The sequence below is a fragment of the Catharus ustulatus genome, chromosome Z, assembly GCF_009819885.2.
Source record: "Catharus ustulatus isolate bCatUst1 chromosome Z, bCatUst1.pri.v2, whole genome shotgun sequence".
NCBI classification, from domain to species: domain Eukaryota; kingdom Metazoa; phylum Chordata; class Aves; order Passeriformes; family Turdidae; genus Catharus; species Catharus ustulatus.
The window spans coordinates 67,223,604-67,244,647 of NC_046262.2; the positions used below are offsets into that span (position 1 = coordinate 67,223,604).

General features: G+C 41.9%; 1 protein-coding gene across 6 annotated transcripts in view; it reads right to left on the reverse strand.

Annotated features, from left to right (window-relative positions):
* Positions 1–3,770: 3,770 nt before the first annotated feature.
* ST8SIA4 (ST8 alpha-N-acetyl-neuraminide alpha-2,8-sialyltransferase 4) overlaps positions 3,771–21,044 on the reverse strand; it is a 105,696-nt gene continuing 88,422 nt past the window's right edge. For 2 of the 6 annotated variants that reach the window (XM_042780176.1, XM_033085023.2), the window contains one exon: positions 11,098–11,258. In XM_042780176.1, coding sequence (XP_042636110.1) covers positions 11,177–11,258 — 82 coding nt within the window. In that variant the 3' untranslated portion in view covers positions 11,098–11,176. Of the gene's footprint in view, positions 6,145–11,097; positions 11,259–16,261; positions 16,829–21,044 lie in introns of those variants that run through there. The other 4 variants (XR_004420693.1, XM_042780178.1, XM_033085022.1 and 1 more) reach the window with 3 other exon arrangements.

Here is a 21,044-nt window from a genome sequence, read left to right on the forward strand (position 1 = left end):
TAATCATTTCCCCAGAGTTTGTGAAAAGCTCAAACTGTGACTTCAATTCATCAGGTAAATAAAATAGGGTGGGAAAATCAAAGGTACACGTATCTTGTAAGTGTGAACTTAGAAATCTGAACCCTGAGGCATACAGCCGTAAGATATATATCCTTGAAAACTTACAGAACTGCCAGTTCTCAGACCTCCTTTTACTCTTTTCATACTAAATTTTCAAAAAAGTAGATTCCAAACAAAATTTTAACAAAGAAAAATGAAGCATTATGTATCATTATACTCAGAATAAAGTAGTTATTATGGAGAGTTTCATACAGAAATGCACCCTTCAATCAATGTCTATAGTCACAAATGTGATGGAAATTCAAAGCGGACACTTGTTCACCATTTGCCAGAACATCCCTAGATTACGATGTTAGACTTCAAAGGAAGTAATTCTTTACTTAACATATAATTAAAGTTGATAGCCTGATATTTTACCACAGGATGTTGTGTCTGAAAAACATGCAGGCTTGACAAATTAGGAAACTAAAATAACATAGATACACGATAACCACTGGAACACAGGAGCCTTAGTAGAGTTTTAAATGGGAAACTTTCTGAATAATACTTTTTGGAGGCAAAGAAAATATTTCCTATAAGTGCCTCTTCCTATTTTCCTTCTCTTTCTCTTCTTTGGTAGTGTCTAAGATGACATATCTGAGCAGAAACTGTTTTGATGATCTTTTCTTAAGGCTGAGATGTCACAGAAAGGACAGATTTGCTGGGAAGGAGAACCTTTGCTGGAAATACCAAGAAACCTGGAGGTTTTGTTGCAAGAGTGTCTAGTTTTCACTGCAAAAACATGGAGAAATCTTAGAACCCGTTGAGATCAATAGTGACTGCTCAGATTTGCAGAGCCATTCAAAGCACATGCTTAAACATCTTGGTAGAGGACAGGAGAATTACAACCAGCAACTTCAGTTTCATGATCCATAAGCTTTAGTTCAGGTTGAAACAGATTATTTACCTCCTAGTTAGAACTGAAAGAATGGAATAAGTACTGAAATACAGATCTCTATACAAACTGAAATATAAAATTCATATGTTTCTAATTATGGACCAAAATTTTAAAGACTTTAACTTTCTCAGATGTCTGTCCAAATTGTAATTCTAAAGATGCATTCTACTGTTTCAATTTGTTTTTTTTTTTTGGTTGTTGTTGGTTGGAGTTTGTTTGTTTGTTTAATTTGGGGTTTTTTGTTTTGTTTTGTTTTAATTTTCTTCAAATAAATAGCTTCAGTTTTGGTATTTGAATCAAAACTGTATAAGCAATTTTAAATCTGAAATAAGGTTTTCCATTTGTTTATTCAGTAAGGAAACTAAGGAATAATAAGTTGATTAGATATAAAAAATATACCAGAAAATTAATATTTAAACAATACCTGTGTTTTATTTGTAACTTTTAATAACAGTTGTGAAGAAATGTATTATATATAGGATATTACAGCAATCCATCGTACAATGATGGACTTCATTAAAATATAATTGATTTCAGTTATTTTTGCAGCCCTCAAGTCAAGAGCAATGATACTAACAACTTAGGACCTAGTATCTGTACATATCCAAAAGAAGACATTATTGCTTAATTATTATTGCAAAAACACATATAAAAACCTGCAAAAACACAACCAAAGAGAAACACAAACTTAAACCCAAACCAAACTATTAAAACCCATTGACTTGTATGCATTGGGAATAAATTTTAAAAATGTTACTCTGTCTTTTCAATATATAAGGGCATTTCTATATCAAAGATATATTCACAAAATACAATGGGATCCTGAATTAGACATAACAATATGTGAACAGTAATAAATTGAAAATGGCAAGTCAATGAAAGATCTACCATACAGAACTTTTCACAAATTACTCAGTTCATGACACAAATGAAGTGCATTAAACTTTCTCATTTTGTCTTGTTTGGGATAATGATAAAGAATATACAGTCTCAAAACTAATTAAAGGGAAATTCTAAACAACAGCAAAGCCTAATAAGGCTTAAGAAGTATTCACAGGTCTGTCTTAGGGGATTGTTTGAAATTTTTGATTTAACACATGCAGTATTAAATTTGTGAAGGCAGTGAAACTTGCTCGAAGGAAATATTCCTGTGCCCAAACTAAAACCAGGATCTATATCCTGTAATACGTAAACAGCTATAAATCACAGCAGGTCGCTTTTTTCTTATTAGCTCTACAACAAACACCAGCAGACACAGCAGTAGCAAACAACTGAGCCATAGCAGTGGAACTCAATGTATTGCCAGTCACGCACCATGTGCATTTCCTTTCCCAAGCCCAAGCCCAAGTCAGATCCAGCTATTCCTGAATCCCTGATGAAACACACCAAGTCTGTAAGATGGTTCTTTGAGATACCCTTCTTGAATAATGCCAAAGGGTCAGAGCTTGGGTTGTTTTAGTAACAAAAAATTGTCAGGATAAGCCCTATTGCTTTCCAACTTAGTTTTGAACCCTGTTCCACAGGAGACTATTAAATGTCTGTCATTTACTTAGAGAATGCCATAGTAATTGCAGCTAGAAGCTGGCTCAGAGAGAAATCAGGGATCTGATTCTTATGACAGAAGTGAGAGGAAAGAAATGCCAGCTGTTTTTCTGTAGCACTTTATGTACTCAGTGCATACAATTTGACATAAAATCTCATGTAAGAAAAATAGCAACAAAAGAAAATAATTTACTGGTATGAAATACTTACAAAAAATATTTTCTATACAAACTATTTTGATCTATTCGAATTATGTTACATATATAAAGGTTTTGAAACTAAAACTTAAAACCTAGTAACATTTCTTTGATGATTTTATGACAGGACCAAAATGATCTTTCTTTAATGTGCAAACACCTTTCTGTCTCTTATCATTTTAGTGGGTTTTAACTTGGACTAGGTGAGGGAGTATATATAATGTAAATAAAGAAAAAGAGAGGGTTTAGACATTGGAGCTATGTTTGAGCAAAACAAATGCCTGTAACAGGGTGACAATGAGCCATTAACGGCCTTCTTAAGAAACTTCCATTTTTCTGTACAATCTTGTTCCTAGCAGGAGTGAACTTCTGAAACCCAACTCTTAAGTGTCTCCTTTTATCATGCTTTAGTTCACACTGTGAATGGCAAGATGAAAACTTGTGCCTACATGTATGATCCCACAGGGCACATGTATTCTAGAAATGCACCTGTTGGGACCTGTGGTAAACCTTGTGTAAATGCCTGAAAGGCACGGAGACTGGCAGTGGTGTCTCAGCATTAATTTGTTTTTCCTGTACAGAAGTCCTCATATTTGCTAAGGTGAGCACAACCTCAAAGCAAGTCATCTCCTAGAGAGAAAAATAATAACTACCTACACTGTCTATATTAGATGCTGACTCTTTTCTGAAGCAGAATACATTATCCTGAAGACTTCTTTCCTGAATCAGGAGGGTTGGAAAATAAAACTCAGACAGCTTCAGATGATACTGTGCAGCAGTGTTTTAAAACCTCTGTTAAATGCCTAACCTAACAGAACTATGAACAATGTAAAAAATCAATTAAGTGTAATTGACATGCATAGTTTCCAGTTATGGCAGTCTGTTTTTCTACAGAGCTCATAAAGAGTATCAATTTCCCTCATTTTGGGTATAGAAAAGTTCTTTTGTTTTTGTTTGGGTTTTTTGTTGTGTTTGTGGTTGTTGTTTTTATTTAGGTTTTGGGGTGGCTTTTTGCTTTTTTGTCTGTTTGGGTTTCTGTGTCTTTGTTGGTTTGTTTGTTTGTTGGGGATTGGGGTGTTAAGTGGTTGTTTTTTAATGTTTCTTTTAACAGCACTTTAAAAACTATTTGACTCTTGTAGTTCCACCAAGGCCTTTCACAACAGTGCTTATTCTTAGAGACTGTTTGCTTCTCTGAAATAGAAGAAGCTGTAAATGAAAAGGAAATATATAAGCCAGACAGTCAGATACCTTCTCTCAGAAGAGAATTTGCATGGCTGCAAATGCACATGAAATGGTTTAAAACCCTATTAAAATATGCCACCCACTGCATACGGCTATCCCTAGATAATTCATAACTGGAGCTCTGACATGGATGTGGAGGTCTCTCCACAGTGTTCAGATTCACCCCTCTTACCTGGTTTATTCAATCAGCTCTGTGGGGAGATTGCAAAATGCAAGGAGGAAACTAGTCCTCTGAACAGTAATCTGAAGGAACATGAGAGGGAGAGGTTCAGATATGTTATTTCAGCTCTTTCTCATGTCAGTTCATAGAACCAGGAGAGAAGTTGCTTGATAATGAAAGAAGACCTAGAAGTATTTTTCTCTTCTTCATTCTAAAAAGTGTCAATTGTTTGTTTTCTTGCCAATTTAATGCTCAATAACTAAATCCTTGTTGTATCAGGCAACAAGACGCAAGTATGTTTCCTTATTCAGAAAATGCTTGAAAAAATATCCAGGACTTTTCACTCTCCTAGGCTTTTCAATGCCCTAAACAAAATGGGAACTTGAGTCCGGACTCCAATGCGTGCTATTGTCTTCACATCCGTCAGGCCCAATAAGAGTTTCTGTCACAGTCAGATTCAGAAAGCAAAGGCAGAGTGGAAGTGGGGGCAGAAAGGAACCTGTGGGCTCTGATTTTCCTCTGCAAAAGAAGAAATGGCAAAAGGTAAATGGTACAGATGTTAAGAAATGCTTACAAAAGGGTACTTGTTGCCAGAATTGTTATTGCAGAAAGTCCAGGCATAAATATCTGACTTCAGAAGGGAGTTCAAGACTTCAAGTGATAAACCTCTGAGATTATCTGGAGGTAGACATGACTGCAGTCTTTCATCCCAGGGGTTTAGTTTGGTTGTTTTGTTGTGGACCACCTTCTGACATTTGTATTGCTTGACTCATCTAGCCACTATTAAATGACTACATCAGTGGATAAGAACTGTGGATCCCACTAAACATCTCTAAGGCCTTTGATATGCTTCCCTACAACATTCCTACCTCTCAGCTGGAAAGATATGGGTTTGATGTGGAATCAGAGTGTCTTGATTTGAAAGACAGGTGTTTGCCAGCCCAGTCTGGGGTTGAATAGATCGAGAGCAGCCCTGCCCAGAAGGACTTGGGGGTGCTGGAGGTGAGAGTTGGACATGAGCCAGCCATGGGCACTCCCAGCCCAGGCAGCCAACTGTGTCCCGGGCTGCATCCAGAGCCCTGTGGGCAGCAGGGGACGGAGAGGATTCTTCCCCTCTGCACCAGTCTGGTAAGACCTCACCTGCAGAGCTGCCTCCAGCCCTGGGATCCCAGCACAGGAAGGATATGGACTTATTACAGAGAGGGTTCAGAGGGGAACCACAAAAATGATCAGAGGGCAAAAGCACCTCTCCTGTGAAGAGAGACTGAGATAGCTGGGATTGTTCAGCCTGGAGGAGACTTGGGGCAGATTTATTGCACCCTTCCAATACTTGAAGTGGGCTTATAAGGAAGATGGAAACACACTTTTTACCAAGGCCTGTAATGAGAGAACAATGATTTTAAATTCAAAGAGGATACATTTAGATTTGATTTAAGGTTACAAGGAGGAAGGTGAGACATTGTAACAAGTTTCCACTGGAAGTTGTTGATGCCACAGCACTGGAGGTGTTCAAGTTAAGGTGTGGATGAAGCAACCTGATCTAGAGAAATATGTCCTTGCCCATGACAGCCCAGTGAACAAGATGAACTTTCAAATGTCCCCCAGCCCAAAGTGTTCTGTGATTCTATTACTGTATCCTTCATATGCACAGGTAAGGCCTGTATCCAGGACCAGGTGCAATCTCTTCTGATACCAAAGAATTTCAAACCTGAAAGGTATCTGAAGTGGACTAAATATAGGCTCATTCTGCTAACTAAATAAAGAAAAAGTCTATGAAACACAATTTTTTTTCCTTTTTCAGTTTTCACTGAAGTCCCTTGCTGTGAGTCACTAACTTAACAATGTTTACACTTATCCAAAGACCACATTTTTCCGTGTTTTGATGTCCCCAAAATCTTTCCAGACAGATGACCAAGTCCAGTAGTGCAACCTTTCCAGGGAATCATATTTCCTTGAGGACTGTCCACCTCTTCATGTGCATCAGCTTGATCTGAAGATTTGGGAGTCTAATAGAACATAAAAGAAAAGCTATAATAAAATGCAAATAATTCAAACACCCCTATCTGTGGTGGCTAACAGCTAGCCTGGAGGCCTCAAAGTCGTAGATAACCACGATTATAACTCAACTGGTCTATGCCATCAGGGAAAAGGGGTAAACATCCCTATGAGGAAGTCACTGAGCAGCAGGAAGATTTAAACATCTGCTAACTCTTGTTGGATATTTGAAGGATGCTTTATTCTATCTTCCAATCACCACCAAAAACCCACACCTTTCTGCACACTGAAAGTACAGTGTCCATCTAAATCATCAATGGTTCTTTTAGTTAGACAACAAGATGCTGTTAGTAGTTCCTCAATTGTCCGTGAAAAAGATTTATAGGTGAACTGAGGAAAAGGTTTCATTTTATCTCTTTTTTTAAACCTCCATTTCCCAAGAATGTGAATCTTGCATCAGCTATTTCAGTTTCTCAGACAATTTTTTCTCCATCTGCCTGGGTATTAAAATCAAGACAATTCATTTCTTTAAATAAATTTTATCCTTGATTTGTTTTTTAAAAGTAAGGTTTCAGAATTTTTAGCATGTAATTTTTTAAATAATACATTCACTTTGTTATGATAACTTCTGTGTGGTTTTAACGGTCACTGCCAGGAACATCAGAAATGTGTGTATTCATGTACAGAAATAGGTTTAGATTAAAGTTCACTCAGAGGGCAAAATAGATACAGATAAATTATTTATTTAAAAATATTTCAGGGGGCAATAAGACAAAGTTTAATTGAATAAAGTAACAGGTTTGCAGAAGATCACCACAGGACATATGCAATACCTAAGTTCATGCTGAGATAATGGGTTTATACAGTTTTAGCAAAGTAGTTGAGAAATTTTGTTTGGTTTTTCCATTTGCGTTGTATCTTATTGTCCTAGTTTGGAGGACAGGTGTCTGCTAAGAAAGGCAGAAGCCTCTCTTTGAAATGGACAATGTAAACCCCCTCCCTCCAAATTATTATAATTTTGAAATCAAGTGGCTCTCAGGCAAAAATATGGGAATTAGGAATAACAGTTCTTTACTAGGGAAATTAAAATAGAAATACAGTACTACAAAGGAACAAACCCCAAACCCTGACAAAGTCAGAGTACAACCTGACACCTCGTCAGGCAGGGTGTTGGTAGCAGTCCGATTAAATGATGGTTGCAGTCCTCTTGCAGTGACAGATGTGATTCAGTTGAAGCAGTGGTCCTGTAGAAGGTGCAGTTTCCCCCCGGGGGTCCAGTGGTGATGTGGAGGAGTTCCATTTCCCTCTTGAGTCCAGTGGAAAATGGGGCTTACCTTAGTGTCCCAAAACCTCTGTTTTATCTTGGTAAGAAATGTTGGGCCCTTCCCCCTGGTTGGAGCAACTTCCAATGGGATGAAGCCTGCCAGGCCCCGAGCCGAGTCAGTAAACCCCGCGATCATGTGATTTCATTACTAATTCATTACTGTGTTGTGTGTGACGTGGATCCTCGTTGCAAAAAAAAAGTGCACCTTATAGTCCAGTGCACCTTATATATGGACAAAGTTTGGAAATTTGCTGACTCCCAGAGGTGCACCTCATAATCTGGTGCACTTTATAGTTGTGAAATTACTGTAATTTTATCAGTCACACAGTGGGACTCAACGGGCCATTAGCAGAAAATAACTCCCTGGAAGAAGGATAGGTTGTGAAAAGATAAAGAACAATGTCCCACCTGGTTTCAATGCATGGACCATTAGCAGAATATCTCCCACAGAGATAAGGATCACTGCCCCCACCCTCAACAGATGGTGATAGAATAGATACCTTTTATCACATCCTGTATTGTTACCCTAGACACTTATTATTTGTGCTGCTGAAAATCCAATGTCTGTTTTAGTATGCAATCACAAAGGCCACAATTAGCAGAGAGGGAACAAAAATCTCAGTTGTTTTGAATCTTACAAACATATTTGTAACACAGTTATTATAGTTGTAAAGTCTATCCATGCACCTCATTGTTTTATTTTATTTTATTTTATTTTATTTTATTTTAGGAATCAGTTTTTGTTGGGTTTTGTTTAGTTTTGACCAATATGCAGTTTAACAAGGGAAATGACTAAAAGACCTGGCAAAAGTAATTTTCAATAATCACAGTAATTTCATGACCATAAGGTGCACCGGACTATAAGGTGCACCCCCTGGGAGTCGGCAACTTTCGCAACTTTGTTGATCATATAAGGCGCACCGGACTATAAGGCGCACTATTATTTTGCAGCAAGGAGCAGTGTGGCACGCAACAAAGTGACGAATTACTGGCAGGTGCTCGATTTGCAAACAATTTTCAACGATCGGTGTAGCCTTTAAACGCAGCCCCAGGTGTCCTCCCTGTGCAGCGGGCCCTGGCACTCCCGCTCACCCCCGGCGCCGGTTGGCACAGCTCATGGCTCCTGGCTCCCACCATGCGGCCGCACTGCGTCTCAGCTTCCCCCAGGTTGGCGGCGGCGCGGCTTCTCAGTGCTTTCCCGCAGCACTTTTTCACCGCTTTTTGATGCTTTCCCGGGATGCTTTTTCGCCGCTTTTTCACAGCGCTTTTTCGCCGCTTTTCCATGCTTTCCCACGGTACTTTTTCGCTGCTTTTCACCGCTTTCCCAGGGCACTTTTTTGCCGTTTTTTGGTGTTTTCCCAGGGCGCTTTTTTGCTGCTTTTTGGTGCTTTCCTGTGGTGATTTTTCATGGCATTTTTTCTCCACTTTTTTGCCGCTTTTTAACACTTTCCTGGGACGCTTTCTCACCGCTTCTTGGCTCTTTCCCCAGGCGCTTCTTGGCGCTTACCCACGGCTGCGCCGCTTCCCCCTGCTTCTGCCCGGTCAGTGGCTGTGCTGGTTCCTGGCTTCCCCTGCCTGCGGTTCTCGGCTCAGTTTGCAGCTAGCACTTCCGGGTTCGCAAATTTCCGAACTTTGTACATCAGATAAGGCGCACCGGATTATATGGCGCACTTCCGGGTTCCGGGGAAAATTTTAGTCAAAAGGGTGTGCTTTATAGTTGTGAATGTACTGTAATCCATTATAAGGTAATTGTGTTTGGTCAAATTTATTTAGAAAATAAAAGAACTATATACAGTGCTCTGTGAAATATTGGTAATGTTGGTATTACATGAAGTTGATTACATGAGATGCTTGTCTGATAAGCACTTCGACACAGATCTAATATTGGGATTTGCCAAGAAAGAAGTTGAAGACAAATTGATTGAAAGACAATTCAGTGAAAACATTCCTGCAAAGGTTTTGCTGGTAAGTATGTAAGTGATCACACTGAGATGATTAAAGTAATTTCACGATTATAAGCTGCACTGAGTATAAGCCACACTTCTGGGTGTCGGCAACATTTCGTTCTTTGTCCATATATAAGCTGCACCAGATTAATAGCCGCACTTCCGTTCGCAGCGAGGATCTGTGTGCAACTTTCACCAAGTTTGCAATTAGTAACAGAATCGCGGGATCATAGGGTTTACTGGCTCGGGGCCAGGGGGGCCCCACTCCCTGCTGCCTCCCCGGGGCTGGGCTGTGCCTGCCGCCGCTCCCTGCCACCTCCCCGAGGCTGGGTAATGCCTGCAGCCGCTCCCTGCCGCCTCCCTGGGGCTGGGCAATGCCTACCGCTGCTCCACACCACGACCCCGGAGCTGAGTTGTGCCTGCCACCACTCCCTGCCGCCTCACTGGGGTCGGGCTGTGCCCGCTACCACTCCCTGTTGCCTCCCCGGGGCTGGGCTGCACCTGTCGCCACTCCCTGTTGCCTCCCTGGGGCCAGGCAATGCCTGCAGCTGCTCCCTGCCGCCTCCCTGGGGCTGGGCAATGCCTGCCACCACTCCGTGCCGCGACCCCAGAGCTGGGCCATGCCTGCCACCGCTCCCTGCCGACTCACCAGGGTCGGGCTGTGCCCGCCGCTGCTCCCTGTTGCCTCCCCGGGGCCGGGCTGTGCCTGCTGCCACTGCGCCCTGCCTCCCCTGGGCCGGGCAATGCCTGCCGCCACTCTGCCCTGCCTCCATGGGGCCGGGCAATGCCTGCCACTGCTCCCTGCTACCTCCCTGGGGCCAAGCAATGCCTGCCGCCATTTTATCCCACCTCCCTGGGGCCAGGCTGTACCTGCCGCTGCTCCACCCCACCTCCCCGGGGCCTGGCTGTGCCTGCCGCCGCTCCCTGCTGCCTCCCTGGGGCAGGGCTGTGCCTGCTGCTGTTTCCTTCCGCCTCCTCGGGGCCAGACTGTGCCTGCCGCTGCTCTCTGCCGCCTCCCCGGGGCTGGGCAATGCCTGCCGCCGCTGCGCCCTGCCTCCCTGGGGTCAGGCTGTGCCTGCCACTGCTCCCTGCCGCCTCCCCAGGGCTGGGCTGTACCTGCCACTGCTCGGCGGGCTCGTACTTCTGGGTTGGCAAATTTCTGAACTTTGTTCATATATTGGCCACATCTGATTATATGCCACACTTCTAGGTTTGGACCAAAATTTTAGTCAAAATGGTGTGGCTTATATTCGTGAAATTACTGTACCTGGCAGAAGTTCTTTAGTTTTACCTCACATTTATTTCCTTGGTACTGCTCATGTGTTTGAAAGCAGCCAAAAACAGTTGCAGAGGATTTTGAAGATGGTAACCTTTGCACATATCTTCACTGAAATGTTTCACTCAAATTCTCCCAAGGTCCCCAGAACTGGATGACTAACTTCTTCTTGTGGAACAATTCAAGTAATCTGTTTCCACTGCTCTGTATAACCAAGATTATTTCAATATTTAAAATGTGTGTATAGAATCAGTCACCTTTGAACCACATGCACCGGCGCCGGGGCAGTGCCGAGCCAAGTCCACCCAGCCCTGAGCCAAGCCAGTATTCCCCGCGATCACGCACTTCCGTTACTAATTCGTTACTTTGTTGCATGCAGCACAAAAATCCTCACTGCAAAAAAAAAAAGGGTGCCTTATATGCCAGTGCGCCTTATACACGGACAAAGTTCGGAAATTTGCCGACACCCAGAAGTGCACCTTAGACTCCGATGTGCCTTATATTTGTGAAGTTACTGTACATCTGGAAGTTCTCAGTAGTGAAGATACTTCTTTATGCGTAGACTTTCTTTTTTCTTCTCTGCAATAGAGAAATGAATCTCATATACCAATTTTGTATAATAATATTTCATATGTATTTTTGGTGGCAGTGCCAGACTTTTCCCCTGGTGTAACTAGAATTAGTGGTCTGAGTTGTCCACTTACCCAATATTGCTCAATAATGAATAATTTTCTTTCAGCTACCATGTTTCCCTTTAAGCATCAACTTTCACAGACTAATCTGCGGTATGGAAAAGGCCAAAAATTGCTAGAATTTTATGACCAGTGGACCTCATATAAAACCATTGAATCAGTATCACTTGGTTAACATTATGTTTCTGAATTTCCTTTTCTCTCTCATTCTTTCCAAACGAAAAAAAAAATCCTTTTTGCCGATCAAGTTATTTTAATGTTTTATCTCAAATTTTGTTCAAATAAATCAGTTCACAAAACACTAAGAAAAACATTTGGTATAGAGCTTGCCTGAAAAAAATGCTGTGAAATATTTCCATATATTGTAAAATCTGCGGTCTGATTTTTTGCCCATTCTACCTCAGTAGATACTTTCATTTTGCATCAGATTTCATGTTATTTAAATCACTTTACACCTGCTTGTTAATACATGAGATACCATATACTGTTTTATGTTAATCAAAGAACAGTTTTTGGGTCTGATAAATTCCTTTACTCCAAGTATTAATATATATTCATCATACATATTAATTCATCTTGGAAAGTAAGGAAACTTTGACCTTGCTAACCTTTGAAAGAGAGAACCACTAGGAATCTCACACAGGCCTAGGATCAAGGTGAGTTTTTAGCAATCACTCCATCATTGGAATGTGCAAGTCGAAAGAACTGTTAGCATCCCTTGCCACTGTTCTACTACTAGATGAGGAAGAAGGCAAAATTGCAATTTACTGGAAAGATCTGCAAAGCAAAATGCAAAATACTTTTCTAAAACCTTGGGTTTGGTGGCAAGCATTTATTTATTTGTAGAGCGATTAAGAAATTAATATTGACTCAAATACAGATTGACTCTTTCCTGTTGAACAGAGGAAATGTTTATAATACAAGAAGTTGCCAGATTTGTTGCCAGATCTAATTAGTACTGTGTCTTATGCACTTGGGAAAGCTGTTAGCAATAGTTGGTGGAAGAGGCAGGCAAAGAAAAACGTATGTGTGTGTGCATGTGTACATGTGTGTGTGTATGTGTGAGTGAAAGATTAAGAAAATGGCAAGCCAGTTATGTCTAATAACTGACAACTATTTGCATGGTTGCATTCTCAGAATCCCAAAATCCTACATTTTCCACAGGAGAAAGAAAATAATAATTTTTAATGCAACCTGGGGTTCAGTAGTTTTTTAGATGAATATCCCCAAAGAATGTGATACTCATCATGTATTCATCAGTAAGCACTAAGCTACTGTGCAAAGAGTGGGAGTTTCCTCTTAAATCTTTACTGTTTTTGTAAAAGAGAAGTGAGCCATTGGTGTAAATTATAAAGGCATGAGTTAGGTGCTTCATTCTGGAGGGAAATTTGATGGCGAATGCCCAAACTGTCTCCCAGTATTTTAGCTCAGGAGGAGAGAAATGGGAAGATCTCTTGCATGTGTTTAAGCGTTGTAGAAAACACGTCAAATAAATATCAAATAGTTCATCCTGTAATTTTGTAATCAACAATTACAGTAATTTCACGAATACAAGCCGCACGGACTATAAGTCGCATCTCTGGGTGTTGGCAAACATTTCATTCTTTGTCCATAAATAAGCCGCACCTGAATATAAGCCGCTCTGTCGTTCGCAGCGAGGGCCTGCATGCAACAAAGTTGCCAATTAGTAACAGAACTGCGGCATGGCGTGGTTTACTGGCTCAGCTCGGGCTGTGCAGGTTCGGCCCGCTCGGGGCTGCCAACAGGGCCAGGTGGCCTAGCTCGTCGCTGCCACTCGGCGGGGTCGCTTGGGGCTGGCCACCGCCGCTGAGCTCACTCGCCCTGGCCCGGTGCTGCCCTGTGGTGGCAGGCAGGGACGGAGCCACCCCCGCTCCCACGGAGGCGGGCAGGGACGGAGCCCCCCACCACCTCCCCAAGCCACGGTGATGGTGGCACGGGGCCCCCGCCGCCTCCCCGAGCCATGGCGATGGCGGCACGGGGGAGCCGCGGCGATGGCGGCACGGGACCCCCCGTCTCTCCCCCGGGCTGCGGCAGAGGAGGGAAGGAGGGAGCTCTCCTGCCTCTCTCCCTGCCCCGCACACCAATTTGACTAAGATTTTGCTCCTAAACCAGAAATGCGGCTAATACTCAGGAGCGGCTAATATGTGAATAATTTTCTGACATTTACAACCTCAGAAGTGCCAGCCAGAGTGCCGAGCCGAGCTGCTGCAAAGTCGGCATTTTGCGATTGTTACAAATTGCTACTCTGTTGCACCGCGGGTGGAGCCTGGCTGCCTGCAGGCAGCACGGGGGGCGGGAAAAGAGAGGTGGGAGAGCTCCCTACCACAGCCCGGGGGAGAGATGGGGGGGCCCCGCACCACCATTGTCATGGCTCGGGGAGGAGAAGGGGGACCTGGGCTGCCCCTGCCGCAGCTCTGGGAGGTGGCGGGGGACCTGGGCCGCCACTGCCGTGGCTCGGGAAGGCGGTGGGGGGCTCCATCCCCGCCCTCCGCCGCGGGAGCGGAGGGGGCTCGGTCCCTGCCTGCCACCACGGGGCAGCGCCGGGCCGTGGTGATCGAGCCCAGTGGCAGCGGCGGCTGGCCCCCAGTGGCCCCGCTGAGCGGCAGCGCCAGGCTGTGCTTCCTGGCCCCGTCAGCAGCCCCTAGCGGGCCGAGCCTGCACAGCCTTAGCTGAGCCGGTAAACCCCACCATGCCGCCGTTCTGTTACTATTTGGCAACTTTGTTGCACGCGGGTCCTCGCTGCGAACGACAGAGCGGCTTATATTCAGGTGTGGCTTATTTATGGACAAAAACCGAAATATTTGCCAACACCCAGAGATGCAGCTTATACTCAGTGTGGCTTGTATTCGTGAATTTACTGTACTACTTAAACCAAACCCCATATGTGTATTTGGTGGTTGAAAAGCACTTTGGTTAACACACTTGAGGAAGCTGTTGCCTAATGATTACTATTCTGAAGATTAAATAGACAAAATATCACATATAAATTACATGAAATTACATGAAGTAAGTGACACTGTTCTCTTTCTGTAGCATCACAGCATCAGAACTTGAATGTTTATAACTTCTTCAAGCCAGACTCTCAGAGATGCTGAACATATTCTCTTATGTCTAGCTGAATCACACATTCAAGAATACCCCATCTGCATTTTCACACAACTATCCAGGCCTTTATCTCTTTTTGGGTACTCAAGAACAGGTCTTTTAATGATTGAAGTCTGAGTATTCAGAATTGAAGGTCCTATATAATTTATTCCAATTACAACTCTTTTGAAATACCAATTCAAATCCTACTTTCTAACCTATTTTTACTCCCTAAGTACAAACTCTCTTAAATCTGTTACTGAAAACCATGGTCCTTAGATTTTCCTAAAGCATTTTATATATAGGTAAAACTTCTTCAGTAATGCCAAAAATGGAATAAAACTACATAATGGTGATGCAGATGTTGAAAGAATCAACTTAATATTTGTAAACCCTCACATGAAAATTGAAGCTGGACATTCACAAATACAAAAGTTTTCATTTATAACAACTACTAGAAAATGTTGATCCTGAAATATCATGACAATAGAAACAACTTGCAGAGAACTTTTTCAGTACATAGAAAAAAGAAATAATTCCTCAATGAAAAAAAAAAATAGCATGCTGGGAAATTTAGTTTTAGTTATTACTATAACCCAGCAGGAAAATGCATTTTTTGCTTTTAATTGCATGTTGGCATGGAGGAGAAGTAAGATTTGGAACACCAACTTTTAACTAAAGGAGCACAAAGAATGAAAGGCTCCTTCTGGAAATACTGAAGGGGCTTAGCTTGGAGCACAATGTTTTTTGAGGACAAACTGCCAAACTTCTGTATTCTTCCTGATTTTTAAACACCTGCCAGCATCCAACCTATGTCCATTCACAGCTTGTCATGCTGGTCTCTGAAGGTTTACAAAGATTTGCAGTATCTCTTCATATTTTACCTAACATCTAAACACCCAGAAAGAGCTCACCCCATGTTTTTCACGTCTAATTTCTCCTGCTTCCCTCCATCTTGCAATTCCAACTTCTTTTAAAAGCAGGTATTCCCTGCCTTCCAGTCCTAGCTCAAATGAGAATAGGATTTGTACATCAATGATTCAAGAGGTTTGCTTGTGAGTCTGCCATGGAGAACATGACTGTGGGTTCGGCAAATCCCTCTTGGCAGCAGCAGCATTGTGACTGTGAGTCCCTGTCTGCTTCACATATTGCCTTGGAATCAGCTGCAGTGAATGCCATGTGAGCCACTTCTGAGAGGCACAGAAGTCACAAGTGTGATTCTATGACAGTTTTCTAACCAGAAAATTTATACTAATTAGTCTCCAATGGATTAAATAGCATTTTATTTGTATATTTGAATTTCTTTCTTTCCTTTCCTCATCCCACTGTAAGTATTAACCATAAAACATACTGCTACAAGATTTGCTGGCTTTAATGTTTTGTTTAAAACACTTCTGGCCTGTAATGTTTTGCTTGAAACACTCCTCTATCACATTTTATGATTCTTTTCTAGCTATATACTACATATAAATGAATTTAACTGCAATAAGTATGTGAACAAAAGCATTAAACATAGAGGAAAGATGTTCAGAGTAATTTTCCCTTGTATGATTTATTTATGAACCCAAATTATAATATTTTATCAGATTTTTCTAGATTACTTTTCCTTAGTTCTTTTTCATTCTCCTAACTTTTATTCTCCTAACTTTTTAAACCACATTTCATACATCTTCTCTTGCTTTTTATATTTTAGTACAGTAGTTTCACGATTATAAGCCGCACTTTCATTTGCAGCGTGGATGCTCGCGCAACTTTCACAAAGTTGCCCATTGGTAACAGAATCACAGGATCGCGGGGTTTACTGGCTTGGCTTGGGGCCATGCAGGCTTGGAAGGGTGGCACCGCGCCCTCGCTGGGGCCAGATGGGCTCGGATTGCACCTGCCGCCCCCCACTGGGGAGTATGGCACAAGGACACTTAATTCAGTACTGATTTGTCAAGTCATCCCTCTGTAGAGGCAAGTCAGTTGCACCTTCTGAATATACACCTGGAAATTGCTGTTCTAGAGGTGGTGACACAGATCTTGCTTGCGAATGGATTTTGCATCAGCATGTGCATCAATTGGAGGTCTGGATGACTTACTGACTCATGAGAACACAAACTGTCTTGCCAGGATCATACAGGGGCTTTGGCTGATTATTACCATGGAGATCAAATCAGCCTATTTCAGTCTGTGTAAGGATGTTACAGAGCCAAATTAAAAAAACTCTGTATATTCCATGCCATGCTTTCCCAGTTCTCATGTATGGGAACACATAGTTTTTTCATCATTGTCAAGCTGAGGATATTGCTGGAAGACCAAATGGATCCTACTAGCTGTGCCTGCATTCATCCACAGACTCCTTGTATCACACTAAAAGAAAAAACAAAACAAAATAACCTTTCCTTGCCATTCCTTTCTTGTCTCACAACTATTACAACAAACTCAGCCTGAACTCCTGTATTCTAATTCCTCTTCCAAAACTTTAAAGAATAAAAAAACCCCAACAACATGATTTTCCTTTTTTCTGTGCCAAAGTGCTCTTTCAGCCCTGAAAACACTTTGTTTTTTCTCTCAAAACCTGGGGGAAAAATGTGGGTTTTTTCCTCCCTTCCAATCCAAAGTCCTCTCCTTTCCCAACAATCCTGCAAAGATTCTTACTCTCCTATGAATCAGAATATCTTGTTAGTCAGCTACCTAAATTTCATTGTCTTTTATTCACTAGATAACTTTTTTTCCCTCAAAATAGCCATGCACGTATAGGTCCACCAGTGAATAAATGGTTACAGCCCCTCATGTCAACACCCACCTTGGGACCTGAATAGTACAGAGCCATTCTTTCCTACCTCGGGCACACTGCTGCGTCATAGGGCAGGATAGTAAAACAAATAAACTTACAATGTAGCAGAGCAGAACACAGCTGAAGTCAAAATGTATAATTAGATTAAGAGCACTAAACTAGAAAATTCTAATATTGAAGGCAAACCCAGAAAATTTTCTGATCAAAAGGTAAGAAGAATGAGTCAGGGATGAAAATAACAACCATAGCAGTAAAATCCCTGGGAAAATGAACAAGAAAAATAAGTTATTAATAGAAATGACAGGTGACAAAAAATCTGGGGAACAGGGAATAAAAACCTCTCTGGCATTCTGCAAAATATAATGAAAATGAAGATGTTTTGCAAGATAGCCCAGAATGTGTCTACTCTATCCAGAGCAGTTAGAGCAGTTCTATTACCAGCAGACAGAGGTCCTCTGTCTAAAGGTTACCAAGGTAGCTGTTGTCTAAGCAGAGGGAGCAGGGGAACTATCAAGAGGTTTGGCAGTGTCATAATACCACATTGCAATCCAGGGTTTGGGTTTCTCCCTATTCCTATTCTTTTCCTTGCAATTCCCCATGGTGGCCTTCACGGTAAGACACCAGCTGAAGTTGGTGGTCAGTCTGTTTTGGAGTGCCTGCCATGTCAGCAAGCATTTCTTGTCTTTTTCCATTGTATCACTGGCATCAGAACCATTTCCTTCTCATTCCAGAATATGGGGAAAGAGAGAAAACATCTTTTTACTACTGCCTGGGAACTCAAAATAATTGATTGATATGGTTACCCAAATCAGTCTTCCCAAAGAGCAAGCGCATATCAAAATCCCTTTAAGAGTGTGTCTGAAGATGCCAAAATGCCAAAGCATTATGCTTTACAGCTTTTCTTTCTTTTTCTGGCTTTTGCCCCAGAGACAAAAGCAGTGTGCCTGGGACTGCAGCTCATTTGGGAATTTATCCATATATACAGGCTTAGAAGATCAGCAGGAAGCAAGTAAGTAATATGGTTTGGAATTACATAGCAAAAAGTTGGTTGGTTATTTGAAACAGTTATAAATTAACTATCATATATAGTATAATTTGAAGAAAAAGTAAGGGAGATAAACTGCTAAAACTTAGCAAGAGAATGGCAGATGGAAAAATACTAAATATAAAAAATCTATCCCCAAACTCATACTTTGCATTTATGTAAATGAGATTTAGACACAGAGAGTAAAAGAAAGGACAGTCACACCCAGCTGAGAGTATGACCTGCTACCTCTGCTTGACTTTTTTTGAGTGAAATGCTTCTTACTGACTGCTGATGTTAGAACTTTTGAGGTCTGGCTAGTTTCCAGGTTCATGGACAAATTCTGCCTTTCCTCAGGAGCTATGATTAAATTGCTACCAAAATGCTTGACAGAGAGAACAGAGACAGGTTAAGATATCCAGTGTGCTTGCCAGTGGCTTCAGCCCTTATTGGCCCATGGGGAAAGTGAGACAAGGCATCCTTAAGAGCCAGTTCAGACTGGAACAGCCTTTTTTCATACTAGTGTCATGACTTTGACTGAAATGACAGGAAACAGAACCTAGAAATATATTTATTACTGTAGAAGGAGATAAGATGCTGTGGAAACACCTACAGAATGCCATGGCAGGCTCAGGCAGCCTGCCTGAGGAGTGGGCAGTGTGTGATCACTCCCATATAAGGACATTAAAGTGTTTTGCTGATGTGGCAATTTGTGATAGATTGTTTAGAGAAAAATACCATATAGGGAAGTACTGTGTCTTGAAGAGGTGCGTGACACCCGCTTGTTTCTCACTAGAAATGTTTCAGTATCCCACCGGTCTGAGTCCCTGCATCAGTTGTTCACAAATTACATTTAGGAACAGAATGTGGATTGAAACAACACCGAAGTCCTTGTGTGACTGCATATTACCCTGACTAAAGACAGACGGACTTCTTGGAATGTGACTGTGCTTGTGAGAATTTGGCTAAAAAGTCTCAGGCTGACATTTAGTGAGTGAGCAAAACAACAAGGATCAGCACATGCCAAAATTAATGGCATTTCAATTCCCTTAATGGAAAGAGCAGTTTTCACTGACAGTGTGTCCTGATGCTGTCAAGAAAAAGCAATCACCCTTTTTCTTTAGTGGAGTTCAGTAAGTGAAGGAATTATGCTTTTTCTTTTCTGCAAAGGGCATTTGTAATTTAATTGTGGAAGAATGATGTGTGTCAACATAGAAACAAAACAGTTAGGAAATACAACTGGCTGATGTCAAAATTAGACAGAATGTGCAAAAATTGACAGTATCAGGGTACAGATTGCTAGGCTCCACAGAGAAATATCTAGAGAGGAAAAATAATTACAGATAAATACACAGCATCTTAAAGAAGAAGTCTGCTCAGAGCCACTACCTATTTTCCACCCAGGTGGCCCAGCTCGGCGCTGCCGCTCGGCAGAGTTGCTCGGGGCTGGCCGCTGCTGCCGCTGGGCTCACTCACCCTGGCCTGGTGCTGCCCCATGGTGGCAGATGGGGACAGAGCCCACCCGCTCCCGCAGTGGTGGCAGGCGAGAATAGAGCCCCCCCGCTCCCGCGGCACTGGTGGGAAGGGGGCACGGAGCCCCCCGTCTCCCCCCCTGGGCCATGAGGCCGGCAGGAGGGAGCCCCCTGCCTCCCCCACCCTGCGCTGCTGGCACAGAGCCTGCCTCCACCCACCATGCAACAGATTAACCAATTTCCGGGGTTAGAAATTTCCAAACTTTTTTCATATATTAGCCGTTCCTGAGTGTAAGCTGCATTTCTGTGGTGGAAGCAAAATTTTAGTCAAAATGGTGTGGCCTATAATCGTGAAATTACTGTATTTTCATTCCTCCCCCCAGGATTCGCTATTTACAAGGTTTTTCCTCAGGAACATATAGAATAGGTTGAAAGGGTGCTACAGATCACCTAGTTGCAGACTTCCCATCATGGCCAGGGATGCCTTCCAATACCCCAGGTGGAGTCTCACCAGAGTGAAGTAGAGGGGCAGAATTCCCTACATGGCCACAGGGCTCATCTCTCCCAAAGGGTACATAATTTTGACCTGCATTTGGCAGTAGTTGTTTTCAGACATATATAAGAATCTAAGTGCAGAAATACAAAGAAAGGTTTCAGGGACTTGTGTTGATGAGACATTAGTGGCAGAATAAAATTTAGCATATTCAGAACAACATTGGAAAAGCTGCTGACAGGCTGGACTGAAATGATATTTCTGAGTTCAGTTTTGTAGAACCTAAGTATAAGTTCTGATTCTGAAAAAAATTCAAGCTAGAGAGAAGATGACCAGTATGTTTCTTTATTTCATATTATTTGAAACCAATTAGTTATGAAAACATTGTAAGGCATCTTACAATGCTGCTTTCTATTCCATATATTTTATTAGAAAAGCGAAATAATATTTAATTTCTGTTCATCTAAAATTAATAAGTCACATGTATCAGTCTTCCTGAACCTTACAGATAGTAATTACAGTTATGACGATATTTTATAAAAACTTTTGATAAATTTTTCTTTCTTCTCATTTATTCTCAAGTGAGTATTCCTTATGAGGCCTTTACTGTGTTTATATTTAGAAAGAGGCTAGAAACTTCCATTTGAATTATGCTATATTTAGTGCTGAAAGTACCGCCATTGTTAAAGACTAATATATGTTTCTCTGAGTACACAATTTGTTAAACGCATTTTTTACATTCTCTTAATCTCAAGCATTGCCTTTTCTCCTTGCATATAGTTCTTTCTATTTTATAACAG